The following is a 24596-nucleotide window of genomic DNA, read 5'->3' as shown; positions in this document are numbered from 1 at the left end:
CCTCCTAACTTTTTAAGGTTGGGAGCACCATTGCTACTAATTTTTATTTTTATTTAGAGCCCTGCTCATAGATTCTCTGGCTACTAAAGACTTGACTACACATAAGCTGTCACCTAGACTTTTTAATGGGTTAACATGGTCTTCTCTGGTTGGTGGGTCACTAACAATTCTTGTTAAAAAACAAGGCTGTGGAAGATAGTTTTATTATTTGGTCCCTCACTATTGAATTCTTGTTTTTGTAAACCCATGGGACCCAACCTCTGTGCAGTTTGTTGTGATAGGTCATTGTGATCCCACATTCACAAAGTAGATTCTCAGCTGGTGGCTGGTAATCCCCTAAATTACCCTTTTCTAAAAAAAAATATATATATTCATACCTTAGAGGGAACACACTGCTCTTTCAGTCACTCATTCTCCTGCTAAACTACTGATTGGTATTCTTCCCAGGCCCCTATCTCACCCCATAGTCCATGTGCGTTAATTGCCCCTTCTCGCTGGGCAGGGCAAAGCTTGCCAAAAGACACCATGAACAGAGCAGCATGTCCCCAAACCCTTCATCTCTGAGAAAAGGAGTTGGCCTATTCTCAATCAAACACCCTAACATCATTGCAGGGAATTTTTATAACCCAAACTCTTTATGGCATGTTATTCAATGGAGCAATTTCAGTACCAACAGAAATTGTATTCGAATTCCATAATTTAGAATTTGTATTACAATATTGAATTTGAATGTAATACTTTTAAATTTGTAACGCACAAATGTAATCATTGAAATCATAAATTGAACATGTATTTCATGACTTAAAACGGAATATTGAATTCCGTTTTACAATTCAATTTCAAAGTAATTCAAAATTCTAAATCAATATTTATATATTCAATATCAATATGGTACATATTGTATTCATTGTCTGTGTGTCAAGTTTATAAACAATCATTTCAAGTTGATCAAAGTTACATATATTCAACTTCTCAGATCCATTCAGATTCAGTTTTCAGATTCAGTTCTCTATATTCAGATCAAAACCAGAGACAACACAATGGTACTTTTCCAGCCAGGAAAGGTAGAAGAAAACAAATAGAATCGAACACTCACTGTGGTAAACAGATGGGTCCGTGCTATCCGGGCTCATTGGGATGTTGCGATCTCATTGAAGTTGACATTTAAAATGGTTACGGTAAGGGTTAGAGTTAGGTAAGGGTTATGGCTAAGGTTAGGGTAAGGGTTATGGTTGATGATCACAGTCCGCGTTAGAAGGGAATGTCACAAAAAATGCAATTTGGCCCCCATAAGAATACAGTTGAATAGCCCTATCATAGCCCTTCTAAGGATAGCCTTTCCACTATCCATTTCATTTTGCTATTGTGACTGACTGGGTTCAAACCAGGTCTCCTGCATGTTTCAAGACTGTGTTAACCCACTTAGCTAAAGCCTATTGGAATAAGTTCAGGAAGTTCATGTAAAGGACGACAAGCTACCTGCCATAGAGCAGCATGTAACCTAGTGGTTAAGAGCGATGGACTAGCAACTGGAAGGTTGCTGGGTCAAATCCCTGAGCCAACTAGGTGAAAAAAATATATCAATGTGGCCTTGAGCAAGGCTCTTACTCCTAACTGCTTCAGTAAATTGCTCTGGATGAGAGCGTATGCTAAAAATGTAAATTAATTTGTATTTGTCACAGGCTGTGTACTGTAGACTAACAAAAACTGCAATAAAATGCTTACTTATGGACCCTTCCCAGCAATGCAGAGAGAAAGGAGATAATAGAAAAGGAAAATACACAATGAGTAACAATAACTTGGCTATTTACACAGGGTACCAGTACTGAGTGAATGTGCAGGGGTATGAGATAATTGAGGTAGAAATATACATATAACTAGGAATAAAGTGACATAATACGCAGCAGAGTATATGATGAGACAAAAAAAGTTAGTGTGAAAGGGCCAATGCAGATAGTTACCTGGACTAACTATTTAGCAGTCTTATGGCTTGGGGGTAGAAGCTGTTCAGGGTCCTGTTGATTCCAGACTTGGTGTATCGGTACCGCTTCCTGTGCGTTAGCAGAGGGAACAGTCTATGACTTGGGTGGCTGGAGCCTTTGACAATTTTTAGGGCCCTCTTCGGACACTGCTTGCTATAGAGTTCCTGGATGGTAGGGAGCTCGGCCCTAGTGATGTACTGGGCTGTACACACTACCCTCTGTAGCCTTGCGGTCGGATGCCAAGCAGTTGCCAAACCAAGCGGTGATGCAGCCAGTCAAGATACTCTCAACGGTGCAGCTGTAGAACATTTTGAGGATCTGAGGGCCCGTGTTGGTGTGTGTGGACCATGATAGATCCTTAGTGATATAGACATTGAGGAACTTGAAGCTCACCCCCACTCTACTACAGCCCCGTTGATGTGAATGGGGGTGTGCTTGGCCCTCCGTTTCCTGTAGTCCACAATCAGCTCCTGTAGTCCGTCTCATCGTTGTCGGTGATCAGGCCTACCACCGTTGTTTTGTTGTCAAACTTAATGATGGTTTTGGAGTCGTGCATGGCCACGCAGTCGTGGGTGAACAGGGAGTACAGGAAGAGAATAAGCACGCACCCCTGAGGGGCCATCGTGTTGAGGGTCAGCGTGGCGGATGCGTTGTTGCCTACCCTCACCACCTGGGGGCGGCCCGTCAGGAAGTCCAGGATCCAGTTGCAGAGGGAGTTGTTCAGTCCCAGGGTCCTTGGCTTAGTGATGAGCTTGGAGGGCACTATGGCATAGAACACTGAGCTGTAGTCAGTGAACAGAATTATCACATACATGTAGGTGTTCCTCTTCTCCAGGTGGGAAATGACAGAGTGGAGTGCAGTAGAGATTGCATCAACTGCGGATCTGTTGGGGCAGTATGTGAATTGGAGTGGGTCCAGGGTGTCTAGGATGATGATGTTGATGTGAGCAATGACCAGCCTTTCAAAGAATTTCATGGCTACAGATGTGAGTGCTACGAGTCGATAGACATTTAGACAGGTTAACTTGGCTTTCTTGGGCACAGGGACTATGGTGGTCTGCTTGAAACATGTCGGTATTACAGACTGGGTCAGGGAGAGGTAGAAAATGTCAGTTTAGACACTTGTCAGCTGGTCAGCGCATGCTCCGAGTACACGTCCTGGTAATCCGTCTGGCCCTGCGGCCTTCTGAATGTTTACTTTTTTGGGGTAGATCAGCTTTAATATCACAGATAGATTGTGGGTTCTATCAATGTAATTTTTTGCATAATTTCTAATCTCCATTATTTTTATTTTTAAAATATATTTTCCTTCTTTATTATTTTCCCTAACCCTACCACCACTCCCCTAATTGGAGTAAACTAATGGACAACAATACTTTGACTTCTACTTCCAGCTTATACTATATACATTTTAGGGACACAATACATTTGACATTGGTTATCTTTTTTAGTCCCACACTTCAGCTACCTTCAACCCCTCCCATGTACTGTATCTCTGAAAACCATCCACTTTTGAGTTCTACTTGCCATTCTTTTTTCAACTGTGCTGTAATGTTTCACAAAAGTTCTGAACCTTTCTATTCTAATATTTTGTACAGATTGTAAATTAAAGATGAACATTTTTACTAAGAGTATTATTATATTATACATCGATTGACTATAGATTTTCAAGACGCCCAACAGTGGTATTTTCAGAGTTAGTTTTAGGTAAATGTTGTGATTTTTCAGCCAATTCCTACATATGGGCAGCACCAAAACAAGTGATCTAATAATTCTGTCTCTTCGCAGCAAAATCTGCAGAGCTGGGATGGTTGTACCCCCCATATACATAACATTCTATTGGTCGCAAAACTGTTGTATAATCAATTACAGTGGCAAGAAAAAGTATGTGAATCCTTTGGAATTACCTGGATATCTGCATAAATTGGTCAACAAATTTGATCTGATCTTTATCTAGTCACAACAATAGACAAACATAGTGTGCTTAAACTAATAACACACAAATTATTGTATTTTTCTTTACTATATTGAATGCATAATTAGACATTCACAGTGTAGGTTGGAAAAAGTATATTGGAATGCATTTCAATTAATAGGTGTGCCTTGTTAAAAGTTAATTTGTGGAATTTCTTTCCTTCTTAATGCGTCTGAGTCAATCAGTTGTGTTGTGACAAGGTAGGGGTGGTATACAGAAGATAGCCCTGTTTGGTAAAAGACCAATTCCATATTATGGTAAGAACAGCTCAAATAAGCAAAGAGAAACGACAGTCCATCATTACTTTAAGACATGAAGGTCAGTCAATCTGGAAAATTTCAAGAACTTTTAAATTTCAAGAACTTTTAAATTTCAAGAACTTTTAAATTTTCTTCACAGACAGATGCAAAAACCATCAAGCTCTATGATGAAACTGGCTCTCATGAGAACTGCCACAGGAAAGGAAGACCCAGAGTTACCTCTGCCGCAGAGGATATGTTCAGTAGAGTTACCAGCCTCAGAAATTGCAGCCCAAATAAATGTTTCACAGAGTTCAAGAAACAGACACATCTCAACATCAACTGTTCAGAGGAGACTGCGTGAATCAGGCCCTGCCAAATTGCTGCAAAGAAACCACTACTAAAGGACACCAATAAGAAGAAGTGACTTGCTTGGACCAAGAAACACGAGCAATGGACATTAGACCGGTGGAAATCTGTCCTTTGGTCTGATGAGTCCAAATTTTATATTTTTGGTTCCGACCGCTGTGTCTTTGTGAGATGCAGAGTACAGTAGGTGAATGGATGATCTCCGCATGTTTAGTTCCTACCGTGAAGCATGGAGGAGGAAGCGAGATGGTGTGGGGGTTCATTTGCTGATGACACTGTCAGTGATTTATTTAGAATTCAAGGCACACTTAACCAGCGTGGCTACCACAGCATTCTGCAGCGATACGCCATCCCATCTGGTTTGCGCTTAGTGGGACTATAATTTGTTTTTCAACAGGACAATGACCCAACACACCTCCAGGCTGTGTAAGGGCTATTTGACCAAGAAGGAGAGTGATGGAGTGCTGCATCAGATGACCTGGCCTCCACAAATCACCCGACCTCAACCCAATTGAGATGGTTTGGGATGAGTTGGACCGCAGAGTGAAGGGAAAGCAGCCAACAAGTGGTCAGCATATGAGGAAACACCTTTAGGACTGTTGGAAAAGCATTCCAGGTGAAGTTGGTTGAGAGAATGCCAAGGGTGTGCAAAGCTGTCATCAAGGCAAAGGGTGGCTACTTTGAAGTATCTCTAATATAAAATATATTTTGATTTGTTTTGCACTTTTTTGTTTACTACATGATTCCATGTGTGTTTATCATAGTTTTTATGTCTTCACTATTATTCTAAAATGTAGAATAAAGTAAAAATAAAGAAAAACCCTTGAATGAGTAGGTGTGTCTAAACTTTTGACTGGTACTGTATGTTCCAGGGAGGGTTGTCTTCCGGGGAGGGTCGCTCGGGGAGGGCCAACTCTCCCAACAAATCACAAGGTAGACATGCCAAAACGATGTGATTCAAAACCAAAGTCGGCAGGCAAAACTTTTGCAATGGTTTTTGTGAAAGTAGTTGTTGCAAACTAGCGACTTGCGAAATTCACTCATAAAAAATCTTCAAAGGTTGCATTTTCAATCGCTTCATATAGCGACAACATGTGGCCAATTGGCATGGTATTGCATGAGAGGGTGTGGCCCATGACCCTTGATCACCATGCAAGGTTGTACCCTCCTAGGTCTTATAAATCTCACAGGAATTTGCCTTTTTTCACTGTAGTATCCTTAAAGGCTTCTTAGAATAACGACTCATGAGACTTAAGTACGGTTTAGTATTTAATTGTAACTTAGAATTACATTCTCTTATGCACCTGGCTTAAAACTACCTGAAGCTTTCTTAATCATAGTTAAATAGGCAGACATAGGAAATAGCTACGGATAGCTGGAAGCAAACCACCGTCTTGAGTCAATACTGCCATCTATTGGTAAACATAAATATACCAGGTTACTACATTCACCAAAAATGGCAGAAGAACTGGAATAACATTAGTGGACGTAAAACAATAGGGAAATTCAATAGGGTTTAACACAGCTTCGCTGCTTGAACCCCTAATAAAATACACTTCCCGACCCCACCCTGAGAGCACACATCTTATCATTATTGCATGGCGGCTATGGTATTGTTTACAGATGTCATGAAAATAAACTTCAATCTAACAATGTGTGGCAAATCTAAAAGACAAGGCCATAATTCGCTGCAGGTTAAACTACATACAGTGCATTTGGAAATTATTCAGACCCTTTGACTTTTTCCACATTTTGTTACGTTACAACAATTGATTAAATTGTTTTTTATCCTCTTCAATCTACACACAATACCCCATAGTGACACAGGTAAAACTGGTTTTAGTAACTTTTGCAAATTTATAAACATAAAAGTGTATTCAGACCCTTTAATCAGTACTTTGTTGAAGCACCTTTGGCAGTGATTACAGCCTTGAGTCTTCTTGGGTTTGGCGGTACAAGCTTGGCACACCGGTATTTGGGGAGTTTCTCCTATTCTTCCCTGCAGATCCTCTCAAGCTCTGTCAGGTTGGATGGGGAGTGTTGATGCAGAGCTATTTTCAGGTCTCTCCAGTGATGTTTTATCAGGTTCAAGTCCGGGCTCTGACTGGGCCACTCAAGGACATTCAGAGACTTGTCCCGAAGCCACTCCTGCGTTGTCTTGGCTGTGTGCTTAGGGTTGTTGTCCTGTTGGAAAGGAAACCTTCGCCCCAGTCTGAGGTCCTGAGCGCCGGGATATTGGAGTGGGAGGGTTAGATATGTATAGGGGTAACGAATAAATAAAGACTAAGCTAAGACTGTCTTCAAGCCGCCGTTACATCTTCATGTCCTTGGGTTGTGCCTCCTTGGGTTGGTCCTGAGTCATTACAGAACTACCCACCACCAAAGGACTAAGCAGCGTGGTGTAATGGACTCCTGGACATGGGAGGAAATCCTGGACGGCAAGGGACCCTGGGCACAGACGGGAGAGTATCGCCGTCCTAAAGAGGAGCTGGAGACAGCTAAGGCGGAGCGGCGACGCTACGAGGATTTGGCTCGAGGAGGCGTGCACGAGAGGCAGCCCCATCATTTTTTTGGGGGGGGGAACACGGGGAGATTGACGGAGTCAGGTCATAGACCTGAGCCAACTCCTCGTGTTTGCCGTGGGGAGAGATTGACCGGGCAGGCACCGTGTTATGTGGTGATGCGCAAGGTGTCCCCAGTGCGCACTCATAGCCCGGTGCGCTACATCGCAGCTCCTCGCATCGGCCGGGCTAGAGTGGGCATCGAGCCAGGAGGGACGGCTCAGCGCATCTGGCCTCCAGTGCGTCTCCTCGGCCCGGGTTATCCTGCACCAGCCCTATGCACGGTGTCCCCGGTTCACCAGTACAGCCCAGTGCGGCCTGTTCCAGCTCCCCGCACTTGCCGGGCTACAAGGGGTATCCAGCCAGGACGAGTTGTGCTAGCTCTGCGCTCGAGACCTCCAGTGCGCCTCCATGGCCCGGTGTATCCGGTGCCTCGGCCAAGGAAGAGGCCTCCTCCATGTCTCCCCAGCCTGGTGAGTCCTGTGCCTTCTCCCAGAGCCAGGCCTCCTGTGTGTCTCTCCACTCAAGTGGTGATCCATGGCAAGAAGCCTCCAGTGGTGATCCATGGCACGAAGCCTCCAGTGATGATCCATGGCACGAAGCCTCCAGTGATGATCCATGGCACGAAGCCTCCAGTGATGATCCATGGCACGAAGCCTCCAGTGATGATCCATGGCAAGAAGCCTCCAGTGATGATCCATGGCAAGAAGCCTCCAGTGATGATCCATGGCACGAAGCCTCCTGTGTGTCTCTCCACTCCAGTGATGCCAATGTCTCTATTTTGGTTGGTGTTTTGTGGGTAGTTGTTTTCTGTTTTGTGTCTACACCAGACAGGACTGTTTCGTTTGTTCTGTTTTGCTATTTTTTGTTCTAGTGTTCAGTGTTATTAAAAGTCATGAACACATACCGCGCCGCACCTTGGTCCTCTCCTTCTTCCTCAGACGAACGTCGTTACACTGACATACACTGTTAACTGTGGGACCTTATATAGACAGGTGTGTGCCTTTCCAAATCATGTCCAATCAATTGAATTTACCACAGGTGGACTCCAGTCAAGTTGTAGAAACATCTCAAGGATGATCAATGGAAACAGGATGCACCTGAGCTCAATTTCGAGTCTCATAACAAAGGGTCGGAATACTTATTTAAATAAGGTATTTTTGTTTTTCATTTGTAATACATTTCCAAACATTTCTAATAACCTGTTTTCGTTTAGTAGGAAAAGACACACATTTTTTGTGACTTCATTCATAGGAAAATACATTTTTTGGGGGGAACATTTTGGAACAAACTTTTTAGAGCAATGCATGATGGGCAATGGTGTTCTACACTGCCTTTTTTGTGTCCCACATTTATTTATATATATAAATATATATTTATAAATATATATTTATATATATAACAAACATTTGTTAACAACCCAATATTTTTTATCAACCAGGTTGTCACCGACATAATTGTAATATAATGGTAGCTTTACGATGATTGCATTTTTATTAATGCCAATATTATTTTCCGTGCTCACGTGTGGTTCAGTTGGTAGAGCAAAGCACTTATTACGCCAGGGCTGTGGGTTCGAATCCCATGGGGGACTAGTACGGACAAACATGAAAATGTATGCTCTCACTACTTTAGTCTGCTAAATTACTAAAATGTAATAAGGTTATCTCATCCAATTTGTATGCTATTTTATAACTGGGTAAGATACAGTCTAATATAGTATATGTCCTAGAATGCATATGATATTGTACAACTGCTATTCTATTCATAATGTAACCTAATATACAGTATTATACTAAATGGATTGTCACAGAATAATACCAATTGCCCTGAGACCATGTTTATTTCTGAATTAATTACGATAGGCGAAGTCACGCAGCCTCTTGAGCGCATCCAAAGTGCCTCAAATAGCATCTATCCAACTCCTTTACTTGAAACCAGTTCTAGTTTTTACATGGTGGTGGTGTGTTTTGTGTTGCAGAGAAATAGCTTTTCCAAAACCCACAAACATAAATTTGTCACTGGAAATCACATCTGGGATTTATTCTGATGGTCAAAGGGTGGAAGCTATCTCTAGGACCTAGTATATCTGCCTCGCTCGTCTTCCTCACTTTTGTCAGTGGCTCGAGCCACGCGGAATTGGGCGCGCGGGTGCATCCGTTACAGGTGAAAGGTGGGAGCCAATATCGAATATAATTGTGAACCACGGCACTTGGATACAGATGGACAGACCTACATTCGGTCTTTTGGATTTTTTAGGGTTTGGAATATAATCAAAATCTTTACGCGCATTCCGGGTGCATTGCCAAATCTCCGTGGTGTAATTTAGATAATGCACAGAGCTCTTGGGCGCAACTTTACAGCTGAGTTCTCAGAAAGAAAATCAAAGGGGGATACCTTGCGCTAGTCAGGTAGCCTAGCTGTCAACCGCCTCATTGTTTTGCTGCGACTAAGTGACAGTTGCCTTGAAGGTTTGATGATTTCCAAAACGTTTTTAAAACATCTTCTTGCTCTCCATTCCAGCAAATAATAATGGAATTTTCAATAACTTCAATACGTTTAAAAAAATAATGTATCATGTTTTTTATGGAGTGGTCGAATTTATTTGTGTTTGCATGTTGCCATCACATTTGATGTCTTTGCATGGACTTTATAGAGTATACAGCGCATTACTATTTGATTTTGGATAGAGAAAACAGTTTATAGAATTAGTTTGCATTAATTTGTTAACATAAGGCAATAATTCAGAATGAATGGTATTGCTTAGCATTTCAATCGAATGTCTTCATGAATGGAATTTCGGGCTCTGAATATTGCCTTTAATTGGGCATCCTCCCATTCTGTAGGTTTGGATTTCAGCAATGAGCAAGCGATTGGATTTATCACATTATCTAGCGGTGTTCTTCTCTATGATGGTACTGTGGCAGTCAAGGTAAGTTTCGTTGTATTTTCTTTATAAAAAATAAACAATCAATAGATAAAACAGTAAGCGGTGACTGCATCTGCACGTTCTAAATCTTCTAAATTTTGGCCAATCTAAATGGTTCTCAGATTGGAATAAAGCAGTCACGCGAAATTACTATTTATTTTAAAATTATCGTGATAACATGGTGGCACAATTTGTGTGGAGAGCGGAGACACCAATTGCGCGGTGACCTGCGAAGTAGACTCTAGGTGGAGATTGCGCACAGCTCCAGGAAGTTAGAACATTTGTATGAATCTGAAGAAAGAAAACTCAGTAATGTGATAATCGACTGATGCATTTCTTGGTCCCTTCCTTCATTTATCTTCGGAAATGTTTAGGAATTTCTTTGGTGAGGTGGAAATGTCTGTTCTATAATGAACAAATGAGAGCGAGAGGCTGGTTGTCTTTGCAAGAAGCCAACTGAGCCACATTAATTCACTTTTGTGGTCTTTAATAGTTGGCTACAGAACAATTGTTTGCCGCGTAGTGCTCTGTCCCATTTCAAGAGAGGAAGTTGGCAGAGAGAGGTTGAATTAGGTTTTTATGTTCCTTAGGAAAACACACAAAAACAATGTTTTTCCCACATGTCAATTTTCCCCTCACATCTCTCCTAATCATTGATGTTTCTGCTACTTAATGTTACCTACATAGATCAAGAGTGGAATCATCGGCATATGCCTCAGAAGCCTTCAAAAACAATATCACTCTGTTCACCCGGATCTTGGACAGCCTTCTGGATGGCTATGACAACCGATTACGACCTGGACTTGGCGGTGAGCAGTTAACATTGCATACTTTCCATATAAAATGAAAGTTAAATTGGTTTTAAATGTTGATCAGCTGCTCAGCAGGACCTTGATTAGTATAATCAGGTGTGTTAGAGTAGAGCTGGAACAAAAGCCTGTACACCCAGTAGGACTCCAGGACATATATTTTATTCAAAGTTTTAAATATCTTTGAGATTAAACATGTTCTTGTGTCAATCTCTTGCATTTCCCCAGATAGAAGCTTGTTTAAATTCCCAAATAACTTGTCTGGTGTCAGAATGAGTTACTGAGCTTGTATTTGCATCCCCCTTATCACCAAGACAACAACACAGAAGGTATTATCTGCTGTAACAGAAGAGATACTGTAAGAGCTATTCTAGGCTGTTTTATTTAGGGCTGACCCAGTCACATTGAAGTTTTGTTTGCGTGCATCCATTTTAACCGTTGACACTCAAATTTCTCTGTGTGTTTTGGTGTGTCTGGCTCACCATGATGATTGAGCTGTGTATGAGTGTACGGTTCACTATGATTGTGGAATCTCTAATTCATAATGTCCCAGGGTGCATGACTCACAAGGCAAAATAGCTCCCAATACCTCAATGGCTCCCTTTGTCCCAGTTCTGATGAGCAGCATAGACACTGGATGTAGTGTACAAAGACTAGTCTTAGTGACAACTAGGGAATTCTGTTAGAAAAAGGTAAGATAACGAAAAACCAAATGCCTACTGTGCCAATGTGATTATCCTGATAACTGTGTCACAAGGCTTTGCTGAAAATTCACATCCAGAAAGATACAAATGTACATTTGGGACAGCCCTTTAGTCATGTGGTACTATACCTCCAACTGTAAATTGCTGGCAAGGATGTACTTTGCTTCTGGCTTCTTACTGATCCCGGAGCAGCCCACATTAGGTGTGAGTGGTGTGATTTATAATGCCTGGTCCATAAAAGATGACTGATCATAGTTATACAGTAGCCTCTCACTGATCCCAGTACAGTCACTGATCCCATTTGTGTGATTGAATATGCTTTCTTGACTCGTTTAATGAGGACTTACTGAGGTTTTAACTTTTCATGGATCCTATAATAGCCCACAAGGTGCTATGATTTATGTTGATGTTTATCTACTGTAGTTGTAGATATTCCTTCATGACAGAAGCACTCTACAGTCAGGCAGTAAAGTTAATTTGGTTTCCCATGAGACCAAAGAAGACAGATGCACCAGATGTGTACTGGGAAATGGCTGTTTTATTTATGGGAAATGGGATTTTTTTCACTGAGAGATTTTAGAATTGCACAATAGCTCCCAGGTTTGGCTTAAATCAAGGCTTACAGTTGTAGACAATTCAGTGCAATTCAAAATAAGTAGACTGTTTGTTTGTTTTTCACTCCTGACCGCAAAAAAAAATGTAAGAAGCTCAGCAAACCTCATAACAGACAAAAAATGCATGAATTCTGGCACGTTGAGATGACAAAGAATTTGAAATAAGTGATAATGATTTTCAAAACAATTACCAAAAACTGTTGTTGCACAATTTGGGAAAGTCAATGTAAACCTTGTTTGAGATTACCCAGGGCTCCAATGTTTCTGCACCCGGTCATCACACAGGTTTTAGGAAAATCCATGTTCATGGTGTATTTAATAAAAGTGAAAACATATTTTTCAAAATGTTTGCAAATGTGTTGAAAATGAAATACAGAAATATCTAATTTACATAAGTATTCACACCCAAACTCAATACATGTTAGAATCACCTTTGGCAGTGATTACAGCTGTGAGTCTTTCTGGGTAAGTCTCCAAGAGCTTTGCACACCTGGATTGTACAATATTATTTTCTAATTTCTTCAAGCTCTGTCAAATTGGTTGTTGATCATTGCTAGGCAACCACTTTAAAGTCATGCCATAGATTTTCAAGCAGATTTCTCTCCTCTACTTTGAGCCAAGAGAGATTGACATGCATATTATTAATGTTAGCTCTCCGTTTACATTTAAGGGCAAACCGTGCTGCCCTGTTCTGGGCCTATTGTAATTTTCCTAAGTCCCTCTTGGTGGCACATGACCACATGACTGGATAGTAGTCCAGGTGCAACAAAACAAGGACCTGTAGGACCTGCCTTGTTGATCGCGTTGTTAAGAAAGCAGAACAATGCATCATTATGGACAGACCTCTCCCTATCTTAGCTACTGTTGCATCATTGTGTTTTGACCATGATAGTTTACAATCCAAGGTTACTCCAAGCAGTTTTGTCTCCTCAACTTGCTCAATTCACAAATTATTCATTACAAGATTTAGTTAAGGTTTAGAGTTCAGTGAACTTTAAATGTGTACATGACACTGCAACAAAATTTCCCCATGGGGACAATAAAGTAAGTAAGTAAGAATGATTTGTCCCAAATACAATGCTTTTAGTTTTGAAAAATGTAGGACTAAATTATTTCTTCCCACCAATGTTTTAACAAAGAGATGCAGTATCTCTTTGTTAAGATTTGCAGTGATTTCACTTGCTGTGGTAGCTGATGTGTTTAGTCATCAGCTTACATAGACACACAGGCTTTACTCAGAGCCAGTGGCAGGTCATTAGTAAAGATTGAAAAAATTAACGGGCCTAGACAGCTGCCCTGGGGAATGCCTAACTCTACCTGGATTATGCTGGAGAGGCTTCCATTAAAGAACATCCCCTGTGTTCTGTTAGACAGCTAACTTTCGATCCACAATATCAAATCACATGTTATTAGTCACATGCACCGAATACAACAGGTGTAGACCTTAGAGTGAAATGCTTACTTACGAGCCCCTAACCAACAATGCAGTTTAAAAAAATACGGATAAGAAATATAGTAACAGGTAATTAAAGAGCAGCAGTAAAATAACAATAGCGAGACTACAGTATATAAAGGGTACTGGTACAGGATCAATGTGTGGGGGCACCGGTTAATTGAGGTAATATGTACATGTAGGTAGAGTTATTAAAGTGACTATGCATAGATGATAACAGAGAGTAGCAGCAGTGGGGGAGAAGTGGGGGGCAATGCAAATAGTCTGGGTAGCCATTTGATTAGGTGTTCAGGAGTATTATGGCTTGGGGGTAGAAGCTGTTTAGAAGCCTCTTGGACCTAGACTTGGCGCTCCGGTACCGCTTGCCATGCTGGAGCAGAGAGAACAGTCTATGACTAGGGTGGTTGGAGTCTTTGACAATTTTTAGGGCCTTCCTCTGACACCGCCTGGTATAGAGGTCCTGGATGGCAGGGAGCTTGGCCCCAGTGATGTACTGGGCCGTTCGCACTAGCCTCTGTAGTGCCTTGCGGTTGGAGGCCGAGCAGTTGCCATACCAGGCAGTGATGCAAACAGTCAGGATGCTCTCGATGGTGCAGCTGTAGAACCCTTTGAGGATCTGAGAACCCATGTCAAATATTTTCAGTCTCCTGAGGGGGAATAGGTTTTGTCGTGCCCTCTTCACGACTGTCTTGGTGTGCTTGGACCATGTTAGTGTGTTGGTGATGTGGACACCAAGGAACTTGAAGCTCTCAACCTGCTCCACTGTAGCCCTGTCGATGAGAATGAGGGCGTGCACGGTACTCTTTTTTCTGTAGTCCACAATCATCTCCTTTGTCTTGATCACGTTGAGGGAGAGGTTGTTGTCCTGGCACCACACGGCCAGGTCTCTGACCTCCTCCCTATAGGCTGTCTTGTCGTTGTCGGTGGTCAGGCCTACCACTGTTGTGTCATCTGCAAACTTAATGATGGTGTTGGAGTCGTGCCTGGCCGTGCAGTCATGAGTGAACAGGGAGTACAGAAGGGGGCTGAGCAAGCACACCTGAGGTGCCCCTGTGTTGAGGATCAGCGTGGCGGATGTGTTGTTACCTACCCTTATCACCTGGGGGCGGCCCGTCAGGAAGTCCAGGATCCAGTTGCAGAGGGAGGTGTTTGGTCCCAGGGTCCTTAGCTTATTGATGAGCTTTGAGGGCACTATGGTGTTGAACGCTGAGCTGTAGTCAATGAATAGCATTCTCACATTGTTGTTCCTTTTGTCCAGGTGGAGTGCAATAGAGATTGCATCATCTGTGGATCTGTTGGGGCGGTATGCAAATTGGATGTGGGTCCAGGGTTTCTGGGATGATGGTGTTGATGTGAGCCATGACCAGCCTTTCAAAGCACTTCATGGCTACACACGTGAGTGTTACCGGTCGGTAGTCATTTAGGCAGGTTACCTTAGTGTTCTTGGGCACAGGCACTATGGTGGTTTGCTTAAAACATGTTGGTATTACAGACTCAGACAGGGAGAGGTTGGAAATATCAGTGAAGACACATGCTAGTTGGTCAGCGCATGCTCTGAGTACACGTCCTGGTAATCCGACTGGCCCTGCGGCCTAATGAATGTTGACCTGTTTAAAGGTCTTACTCACATCGGCTGTGGAGAGAGTGATCACACAGTCTTCCGTAACAGCTGATGCTCTCATGCATGTTTCAGTGGTATTTGCCTCGAAGCGAGTACAGAAGTATTTTAGCTCGTCTGGTAGGCTCGTTTCACTGGGCAGCTCTCGGCTGTGCTTCCCTTTGTAGTCTGCAATGGTTTGCAAGCCCAATCTTAGTCCTGTATTGATGCTTTGCCTGTTTGCTGGTTCGTTGGAGGGCATAGCCGGATTTCTTATAAGCTTCCAGGTTAGAGTCCCGCTCCTTGAAGTGGCAGCTCTAGCCTTTAGCTCAGTGCGGATGTTGCCTGGTTGGGGTATGTACGTACGGTCACTGTGGGGACGACGTCATCGATGCACTTATTGATGAAGCCAATGACTGATGTGGTGTACTCCTCAATGCCATCGGAGGAATCCCGGAACATATTCCAGTCTGTGGTAGCAAAACAATCATGTAGCTTAACATCTGCTTCATCTGACCACTTTTTTATTGATCTAGTCACGGGAGCTTCCTGCTTTAATTTTTGCTTGTAAACAGGAATCAGGAGGATAGAATTATGGTTAGATTTGCCAAATGGAGGGCGAGGGAGAGCTTTGTATGCGTCTCTGTGTGTGGAGTAAATGTGGTCCAGAGTTTGTTTTCCTCTGGTTGCACATTTAACATGCTGATAGAAATTTGTCAAACGGATTTAAGTTTCCCTGCATTAAAGTCCCCGGCTACTAGGAGTGCCGCCTCTGGGTGAGTGTTTTCTTCTGGCGGAATACAGCTCATTCAATGCTGTCTTAGTGCCAGCCTCTGACTGTGGTGGTATGTAAACAGCCACGAAAAAAACAGATAAACTCTCTAGGTAGATAGTGTGGTCTACAGTTTATCATGAGATACTCTATCTCAGGCGAGCAAAAGCTCGAGACTTCCTTAGATATCATGAACTAGCTGTTTTTTACAGAAATACATAGTCCGGCGCCTCTTGTCTTACCAGACGCCGCTGTTCTATCCTGCCGGTGCAGCGTATAACCAGCCAGCTGTATGTTGACAGTGTTGTCCTTTAGCCACGACTCTGTGAAGCATAAGATATTACAGTTTTGAATGTCCCGTTGGTAATTTAATCTTCCGCGTAGGTCATCTATTTTATTCTCCAGAGATTGCACGTTTGCTAGCAGAATGGAAGGAAGGCAGCCCGCCCGTTTGCCCCTTTTTCTCCACCTCCTCTTCACGCAAATCACGGGGATCTGGTCCTTTTCCCGAGAAAGCAGTATATTGTTCACGTCGGGCTTATCAGACTCGTTAAAGGAAAAAAAGGATTCTGCTAGTCTGTGGTCAGTAATCGCAGTACTGATGTCCAGAAGTTATTTTCGGTCATAAGAGACGGTAGCGGCAACATTATGTACAAAATAAGTTTAAAAAAATAAGTTACACAAAACACAAATAAATGAACCAAAAAACACTATCGGTTGGGGACATGTAAAACGTCTTTCTCCTGTGACATTTTTAGATGAGGGATGTAAAGCAAGGTATTGGATAGCCATGTTTTTTCAGCAGCAGATTATGATCTATAATATCAAAAGCTGCGCTGAAGTCTTACCAAAACAGCTCTCACAATCTTTTTATTATCAATTTCTCTCAGCCAATCATCAGTCATTTGTGTAAGTGCCGTACATGTTTAATGCCCTTGCCAGTAAGCATGCTGAAAATCTGTTGTTGGTTTGTTTACTGTGAAATAGCATTGAATCTGGTCAAACACAACTTTTTCCAAAAGTTTACTAACGGCCTGATTGAGCCTGTATAGGGTGCTTTGCTATTCTTTGGCAATGGAATTACTTTTGCTTTCCTCCAAGCCCGAGGGCACACACTGTAGGCTTAGATTGAAGAGATGGCAAATAGGAGTGGCAAGATCGTTCGCTATCATTTTCAGGGATCTTCCTTCTAAGTTGTCAGACCCAGGTGGCTTGATACTTGATACAATACTTTTTATCACCTCTTCCACACTCACGTCACAGAATTCAAAATGTTAATCCTTGACTTCCATAATTTGGTCAGTTATGCATGGTTGTGTAGGTTCAGAATTTGTTGTTGGCATGTCTTGCCCAAGTTTGCTAACCTTGCCAATGAAAAAAAAAATCCTTAGGTCCATTTAGTTTATTTTTTATCCTGAAACTTCCCAGTCCTTAACAATTACGAACATATTCAGAACATGATGCAGACACCACCATGCTTGAAAATATGAAGAGTGGTACTCAGTGATGTGTTGTGTTGGATTTCACCAAACCTACCATTTTGTATTCAGGACAAAAGTTAATTGCTTTGCCACATTTTTTTCTGTATTACTTAAGTGCCTTATTGCAAACAGGACGCATGTTTTGGAATATTTTTATTTCTCTCTACAGGCTTCTTTCTTTTCACTCTGTCAATTAGGTTTGTATTGTGGATTAACTACAATGTTGCTGATCCATCCTGTAACTTTAAAATCACCATTGGCCTGGGTGGCAGGTAGCCTAGTGGTTAGAGCGTTGGACTAGCAACCGAAAGGTTGCAAGATTGAATCCCTGAGCTGACAAGGTAAAAATCTGTCGTTCTGCCCCTGAACAAGGCATTTAACCCACTGTTCCTAGGCCGTCATTGAACATAAGAATTTGTTCTTAACTGACTTGCCTAGTTAAAGGTAAAATGGTGAAACCCCTGAATGTTTTCCTTCCTCTCTGGCAACTGAGTTAGGAAGGATGCCTGTATCTTTGTAGTGACTGGGTGTAATGATACATCATCCAAAAATGTAATTAATTACTTCACCATGCTCAAAGGGATATTCAATGTTTGCTTTTTTTTACCCATCTAACAATAGGTGCCCTTCTTTACGAGGCATTGGAAAACCTCCCTGGTCTTTGTGGTTGAATCTGTGTTTGAAATTCACTGCTTGACTGAAGGACCTTACAGATAATTGTATGCGTGGAGTACAGAGATGAGGTAGTCATTCAAAAATCATGTTAAACACTATTATTGTACACAGAGTGAGTCCATGCAGCTTTCTACTCCTGAACTTATTTAGGCTTGCCATAAAACTGGAGTGGAGTACTTATTGACTCAAGATATTAAATGTTTTAATTTTTAATTAATTTGTAAAAAATGTGAAAACTAAATTCCCGCTTTGATGTTATGGGGTATGGTGTGTAGGCCAGTGCCAAAAACACCTCAATTTAATCCATTTTAGTTTCAGGCTTTAACACAACAAAATGTGGACATTTCTGAAGGCACTGTACTCAGTGTTATTGGTCACTGGGGTGCTGCCTGAACACTTTTGCTTTTGGCAGTTGTTTGCTGTTCCTTCACTATATTTTTGAGAGTGTGAATTATGAGTATGACTGTATTTGTGTGTGAGGACCTGTGTTTGTGTGTGATGGCCAGTGTATCTGTGTGATGGCCTCTCTATGTGTGTGATGGCCTGTATTTGTGTGCACGCATGCATTTACTGTATATAAGAATGATCATTGATGATACTTTAGTGTTAGATTGGATTTGTATTGTACTTTTCAGTAGGTATCATGTGTCCCTTACTGGGATATTGCTTGGGAGTACTCCCATATATTCCCATGCATTAAATCACCCTACCCATGATCAATATGTAACTCTGACCTGGTAAAAATGAACATTGCTTTTACTATACTTAGGTCAGAATTAATTCCTTTGCATGGAGAGTTGGAGACCAGGAAAGGAGGCCACTTTAGCCAATTGAGATGCCCCTAAAGTGTCTGAAGGGCAGTGAGGAGAGTGAGTGTGTTTTCCCCATGAGGACAGCGCAGACGTAACATGATATAGTGCATGTTCCCATCCCACTGTTCACCAGGGAGTCTGAGGCAGGAATATGAGCGATGAGAAAATGTAAATGTGGAATCATGGACAAAGCGTTGCCATGACAGCACAGACATCTAAGTTTAATGTGAAATCATGGCTTTCAGTGGCTGGATTGATCTCAACCACATCTCATTCCAGATGTACCTCACAGTTCTCAAAAACATGTGTTTTAACATGGGATTTGCGAATGGATGCCTTGTTGACATGAACAGATTGACCTAAAAATATACGTATGAATCATGAATGAAGCATTAAAAACAGTTGTTGCGACTATATAAAAACAACAATTTTAAATACATTTAAAACATTTTTTGTGTTTATATATTTTACAGATCGGGTGACAGAGGTGAAGACTGATATTTATGTCACAAGTTTCGGTCCAGTGTCAGACACAGACATGGTAAGTGTTATACTAGGTATTAGACTACTATGATAAAGCTCTTAGTGAAATATATTCAGCTTCTTTACAGTAATTAATTATTTCATTATTTTTATATATAAGCTTATGTTTAACAATAGATATAAATTGATATATGTTAAGTATTTCACATATTTTGAGTAGGACAGAGACTGACCCTTTAAATTGTGATTGGTCCATCAACATTTCATGTGATTTTGGGGTAGCATCACTACTGTGTCTGTCTCTGTTGCCGTTATAGGTGCACTTTTTTTTCTTAGACACACACACACATACTGTAAATACACAGGCATATCATCTTCACAGAGTCCTCACTCTCTGTGTCCCATTTCTTTTTTCTTTCTCTGTCTCACCCTCTCGCCCCTGTCCTTTGGCCTTGTTCCCCAAGCTCCAGGCTCGTACCTGCTGGGCTTTAAAAGCTTTTCTCAGTTTCCCTCCATCACACTCTCAGCCCTCCATTTCAGCCTGCTCTCAAATATTTAAACCATAAAGAAGAGGGGAAAATGGTTGCTACCGAACTAGCGCCTTAAAAAAGAAGAAGAAAAAATGGCACATGTATAATTCATTTAGAGGCTCCTTCCAGCTCACGGTGGATCATTTCACTCTTGGGCCATCACTCTGCTTTGATAGTGTTTCTCTGATAGTGGCATCTCTCTCTCTGTCTCTGTCTCTGTCTCTGTCTCTGTCTCTGTCTCTGTCTCTGTCTCTGTCTCTGTCTCTCTCTCTCTCTCTCTCTCATATATTTGACAGCATCCCTGCTGCTCCCTATGCTTTTTGTCTGTAAATATATGGCTTCTATATTTCCCTCTCTCCTTATTATGATCCCTCCACGGAGCTCTTGTGGCATAGAATCAGTGTTATAGTGTTAGACAAAACGAACCATTATTAGGCCGAATATTGGACGATACAATTCTAGACTACTTTCATTTGACTGACCAGGGCCCAGTTTTTCCAAAGTTATCTATTTAGATTTTGCCTATCAGACATTAAACGCACAGAAATAGAATTAATAGAATGGACAACTCATTGACTTGAATGGGGACACCAGTTCTGTTCATTTTATTTCTATGCATTTAATTCTATCCAATAGCTGAAATTATCCGTATAGATAACTTTAAAAAAATTGGACCCAGGTGATAATAGTGGATTGGACTGGTTCAGAGCGTTTCGCTAGGCTTTCTCATAGGGCTTTCTCTGTTTGGGGTAACTCAACCCATTAACATCCATTGTGAGACATCACAGCGCTAACTTGTGCTCTTGGAGTGTGTTAACAAAGAAAGTAATTTTCTCTGGGATAAATGGATTGCAACTTCACAGTTGTCATTGAAGTCTTTGAGCATGTGTTTTTGTTTAAGGGCTTCAAATTCAAAGGGTTTCAGAGTCCAGGAATCATTTACCCTTGTGTGTCGCCCCATGAACTGCTCAGTAAAGCCCTTTGGGGTCAGGAGCCTGGGGGCTGTGTGTATGGGAAGGGGGGCTGTACCCATCAGACCCCAGAGGGTCAGATGTTGACGGGATAGGGGGTACTGATGTAAATCCACCATGACATTTGCCAGAGGGCAGGGAGCAGGCATCCACCACTGACTCTGCATGTCCCCAGACATAACAAACCAGGTGCAACCTCAAACACTGACTCAGGAGGCACCACTTTAGAACACACTTTTTTTATTTTATTTTATTGATTGAGGAGATTTAATACCCTTAACGTTTCACTATACTTATTCAATTATTCAAAACACATGTTATGATGCAGCAGTAGGTTTACCAGATCGAAGGTGTTTGTATAACACCCTCTGCCATTGCAGTCTCTTCATTACATATTGTGAGAATTGTGATGGGGGGGGGACATTACCCATATCTCAACCTGTGCTGAAGTCTTTTGTACTCTGCTCTTTGTCAGGAATACACTGTGGACGTGTTCTTCCGTCAGAGCTGGATTGACGAGCGGCTGAAGTTCAATGGGCCGATGAATATCCTGCGGCTGAACAACCTGATGGCCAGTAAAATCTGGACGCCAGATACCTTCTTCCACAATGGGAAGAAATCTGTCGCTCACAACATGACCATGCCCAACAAACTGCTCCGGATCATGGAGGATGGAACACTGCTGTACACTATGAGGTAACAAGTGCTTGTTTTTTTTATTACTCCTGGTTTCATTAGAGGGCTAACAGAGCTGTCCTCAGGTCTAAGGACAAGGTGATGTCAGTGCAGCAGCCAATGCCAGCATTGAGATCTACTGCTATTGTACAGGCAGTCAGCATCACCCTATGAAAACCATACAGGATGGGTACATACAATGTCTCAGCATAGCCTGAAAGTGAGGAGAGATGAGGCCATTCAAAAGAAACATGGTAGCACAACAAAACAACTGCACTGCGAGAGTAGCCCTGAGGTTCTGGGGTGATGTGAACTCTTGCGTCTGTATTTTTGTATTTACTCAGGTTAACGGTCCAGGCGGAATGTCCCATGCACCTCGAAGACTTCCCTATGGATTCCCACTCCTGTCCACTGAAGTTTGGCAGTTGTAAGCTTATCTCCTCATTCTTTCTTCTATTTTACTTTGTAAGGAACTGATTGAGCTAGAGGCAGGACTTTGTTTCTTGCTGGATGTTTAACTGGTTGCCTGTGAGACTGAAACATCTAGTTAGTTGGGTTCATTCTGAGTTCACAAGTAAAATTAGGCTTTTCATAAACAGCAATGCGGTACAGGTACGGGATGGCAACAACAACTGCCCGATTTACACCAGGAACACACAATCCCTCCATCAGTGCTCAGACTGTCCGCAATAGGCTGAGAGAGGCTGGACTGAGGGCTTGTAGGCCTGTTGTAAGGCAGGTCCTCACCAGACATCACCGGCAACAACGTCGTCTATAGGCACAAACCCACCGTCGCTGGACCAGACAGGACTGGCAAAAAGTGCTCTTCACTGACGAGTCGCGGTTTTGTCTCACCATATGATGGCTGCGTGGTCCCATGGTGTTCATACTTGCGTACTATTGTTTGTACAGATGAACATAGTACCTTCAGGCGTTTGGAAATTGCTCCCAAGGATGAACCAGACTTGTGGAGGTCTACAAGTTTTTTTCTGAGGTATTGGCTGAATTCTTTTGATTTTCCCATGAAGTCAAGCAAAGAGGCACTGAGTTTGAAGGTAGGCCTTGAAATACATCCACAGGTACACCTCCAATTGACTCAAATTATGTTAATTAGCCTATCAGAAGCTTCTAAAGCCATGACATAATTTTCTGGAATTTTCCAAGCTCTATAAAGGCACAGTCAACTTAGTGTATGTAAACTTCTGACCCACTGGAATTGTGATACAGTGAAATAATCTGTCTGTAAACAATTGTTGGAAAAATGACTTGTGTCATGCACAAAGTAGATGTCCTATTAGGACCTGGAAGAGGTTGTGCCACAGATTATTTTCAGAAGGAGGAACCACACCGTGTGGTTACATACCTAGGTAGAGACGGGTGGGTTGTATTCTTAACGGCCATGCATAGTGCATTGTCAGAACACAAGTTAACTATCTTGGTATTGTCACTGATTGCGAAGAGACAAGGAGTTGTGTGCATCAGTCCCTGTCATGGTGCCCTTCGAATTCACTACAATGTTATCCTCAATCCCCTGTGTATGCCACCACCTTGCATGGTATCTTAGAGAGTAACAGCTAGGCCAGCAGCCTATTTGTTGAAACGAAAAGTAAAATAAAATAATATTTGTCACATGCGCCGAATACAACAGGTACAGATAGATCTTACCATGAAATGCTTACTTACAAGCCCTTAACCAACAATGCAGTTCAAGAAATAGAGAAAATATTGACTAAATAAAGTAAAAAATACAATAAAAAGTAACAATAAAATTACATAACAATAACGAGGCTATATACAGGGGGTACCGGTAATGAGTCAATGTGCGGGGGTACAGGTTAGTCGAGGTCATTTGTACATGTAGGCAGAGGGTAAAGTGACTATGCATAGATAATAAACAGCGAGTAGCAGCAGTGTAAAAACAAAGGGGGAGGGGTCAATGTAAATTGTCAGCGTGGCCATTTGATGAATTGTTCAGCAGTCTTATAGCTTGAGGGTAGAAGCTGTTAAGGAGCCTTTTGGACCTGGAGTTAGCGCTGCTGTACGGCTTGCCGTGAGGTAGCAGAGAGAACAGTCTTATGACTTGGGTAACTGGAGTCTTTGACAATTTTTCGTCCTTCCTTTGACACCACCTAGTACATAGGTCCTGGAGGGCAGTCAGCTTGGCCCCAGTGATGTATTGGGCCGTACTCCCTACCCTCTGTAGCGCCTTATCATCGGATGCCGAGCAGTTGAGAGCAGTCAGGATGCTCTCAATGGTGCACCTGTAGAACTTTTTGATGATCTGGGGACTCATGCCTCATAATTTCACTCTCCTGAGGGGGGGAAAAGGTGTAGTTGTGCCCTCTTCATGACTGTCTTGGTGTGTTTGGACACCAAGGAACTTGAAACTCTCAACTGACTCCACCAATGTTTTATTTTATTTAACTAGGCAAGTCAGTTAGAAACAAATTCTTATTTTCAATGACGGCCTACAGTTACATGTCTTGTTCAGGGGCAGAATGACAGATTTTGACCTTGTCTGCTTGGGGATTTGATCTTGCAACCTTCCGGTTACTAGTCCAATGCTCTAACCACTAGGCTACCTGCCGCCCCAGGTAGCCTCTACCTCTGTTAATGGGGGCATGTTCGGCCATCCTTTTCCTGTAGTTCACAATCATCTCCTTTGTCTTGTTCACATTGAGGGAAAGGTTGTTGTCGTGACACCACACTGCCAGGTCTCTGACTTCCTCCCTCTCATTGTTGTCGGTGATCAGGCCTACTGTTGTGTCATCAGCAAACGTAATGATGGTGTTGGAGTCGTGCTTGGCCACGCAGTCGTGGGTGAACAGGGAGTACAGGAGGGGATAGAGCAGGCACCCCTGAGGGGCCCCGGTGTTGAGGATCAGCGTGGCAGATGTGTTGTTGCCTACCCTTACCACAGCCCGCAGGAAGTCCAAGATCCAGTTGCAGAGGGAGGTGTTTAGTC

General features: G+C 42.3%; 1 protein-coding gene across 2 annotated transcripts in view; it reads left to right on the top strand.

Moving 5' to 3' along the window:
* Window positions 1-10782: 10782 nt before the first annotated feature.
* LOC120059910 (gamma-aminobutyric acid receptor subunit alpha-2-like) overlaps window positions 10783-24596 on the top strand; it is a 32711-nt gene continuing 18897 nt past the window's right edge. For both annotated transcript variants that reach the window (XM_039008985.1, XM_039008984.1), the window contains exons 1-4: window positions 10783-10864; window positions 19446-19513; window positions 21432-21652; window positions 21976-22058. In XM_039008985.1, coding sequence (XP_038864913.1) covers window positions 19511-19513; window positions 21432-21652; window positions 21976-22058 — 307 coding nt within the window. In that variant the 5' untranslated portion in view covers window positions 10783-10864; window positions 19446-19510. The remainder of the gene's footprint in view (window positions 10865-19445; window positions 19514-21431; window positions 21653-21975; window positions 22059-24596) is intronic.

The sequence above is a fragment of the Salvelinus namaycush genome, chromosome 15 (assembly GCF_016432855.1).
Source record: "Salvelinus namaycush isolate Seneca chromosome 15, SaNama_1.0, whole genome shotgun sequence".
Classification (NCBI taxonomy): domain Eukaryota; kingdom Metazoa; phylum Chordata; class Actinopteri; order Salmoniformes; family Salmonidae; genus Salvelinus; species Salvelinus namaycush.
The sequence above is the reverse complement of the archived record's forward strand: the minus strand, read 5'-3'. Positions and strand labels throughout refer to the sequence as shown.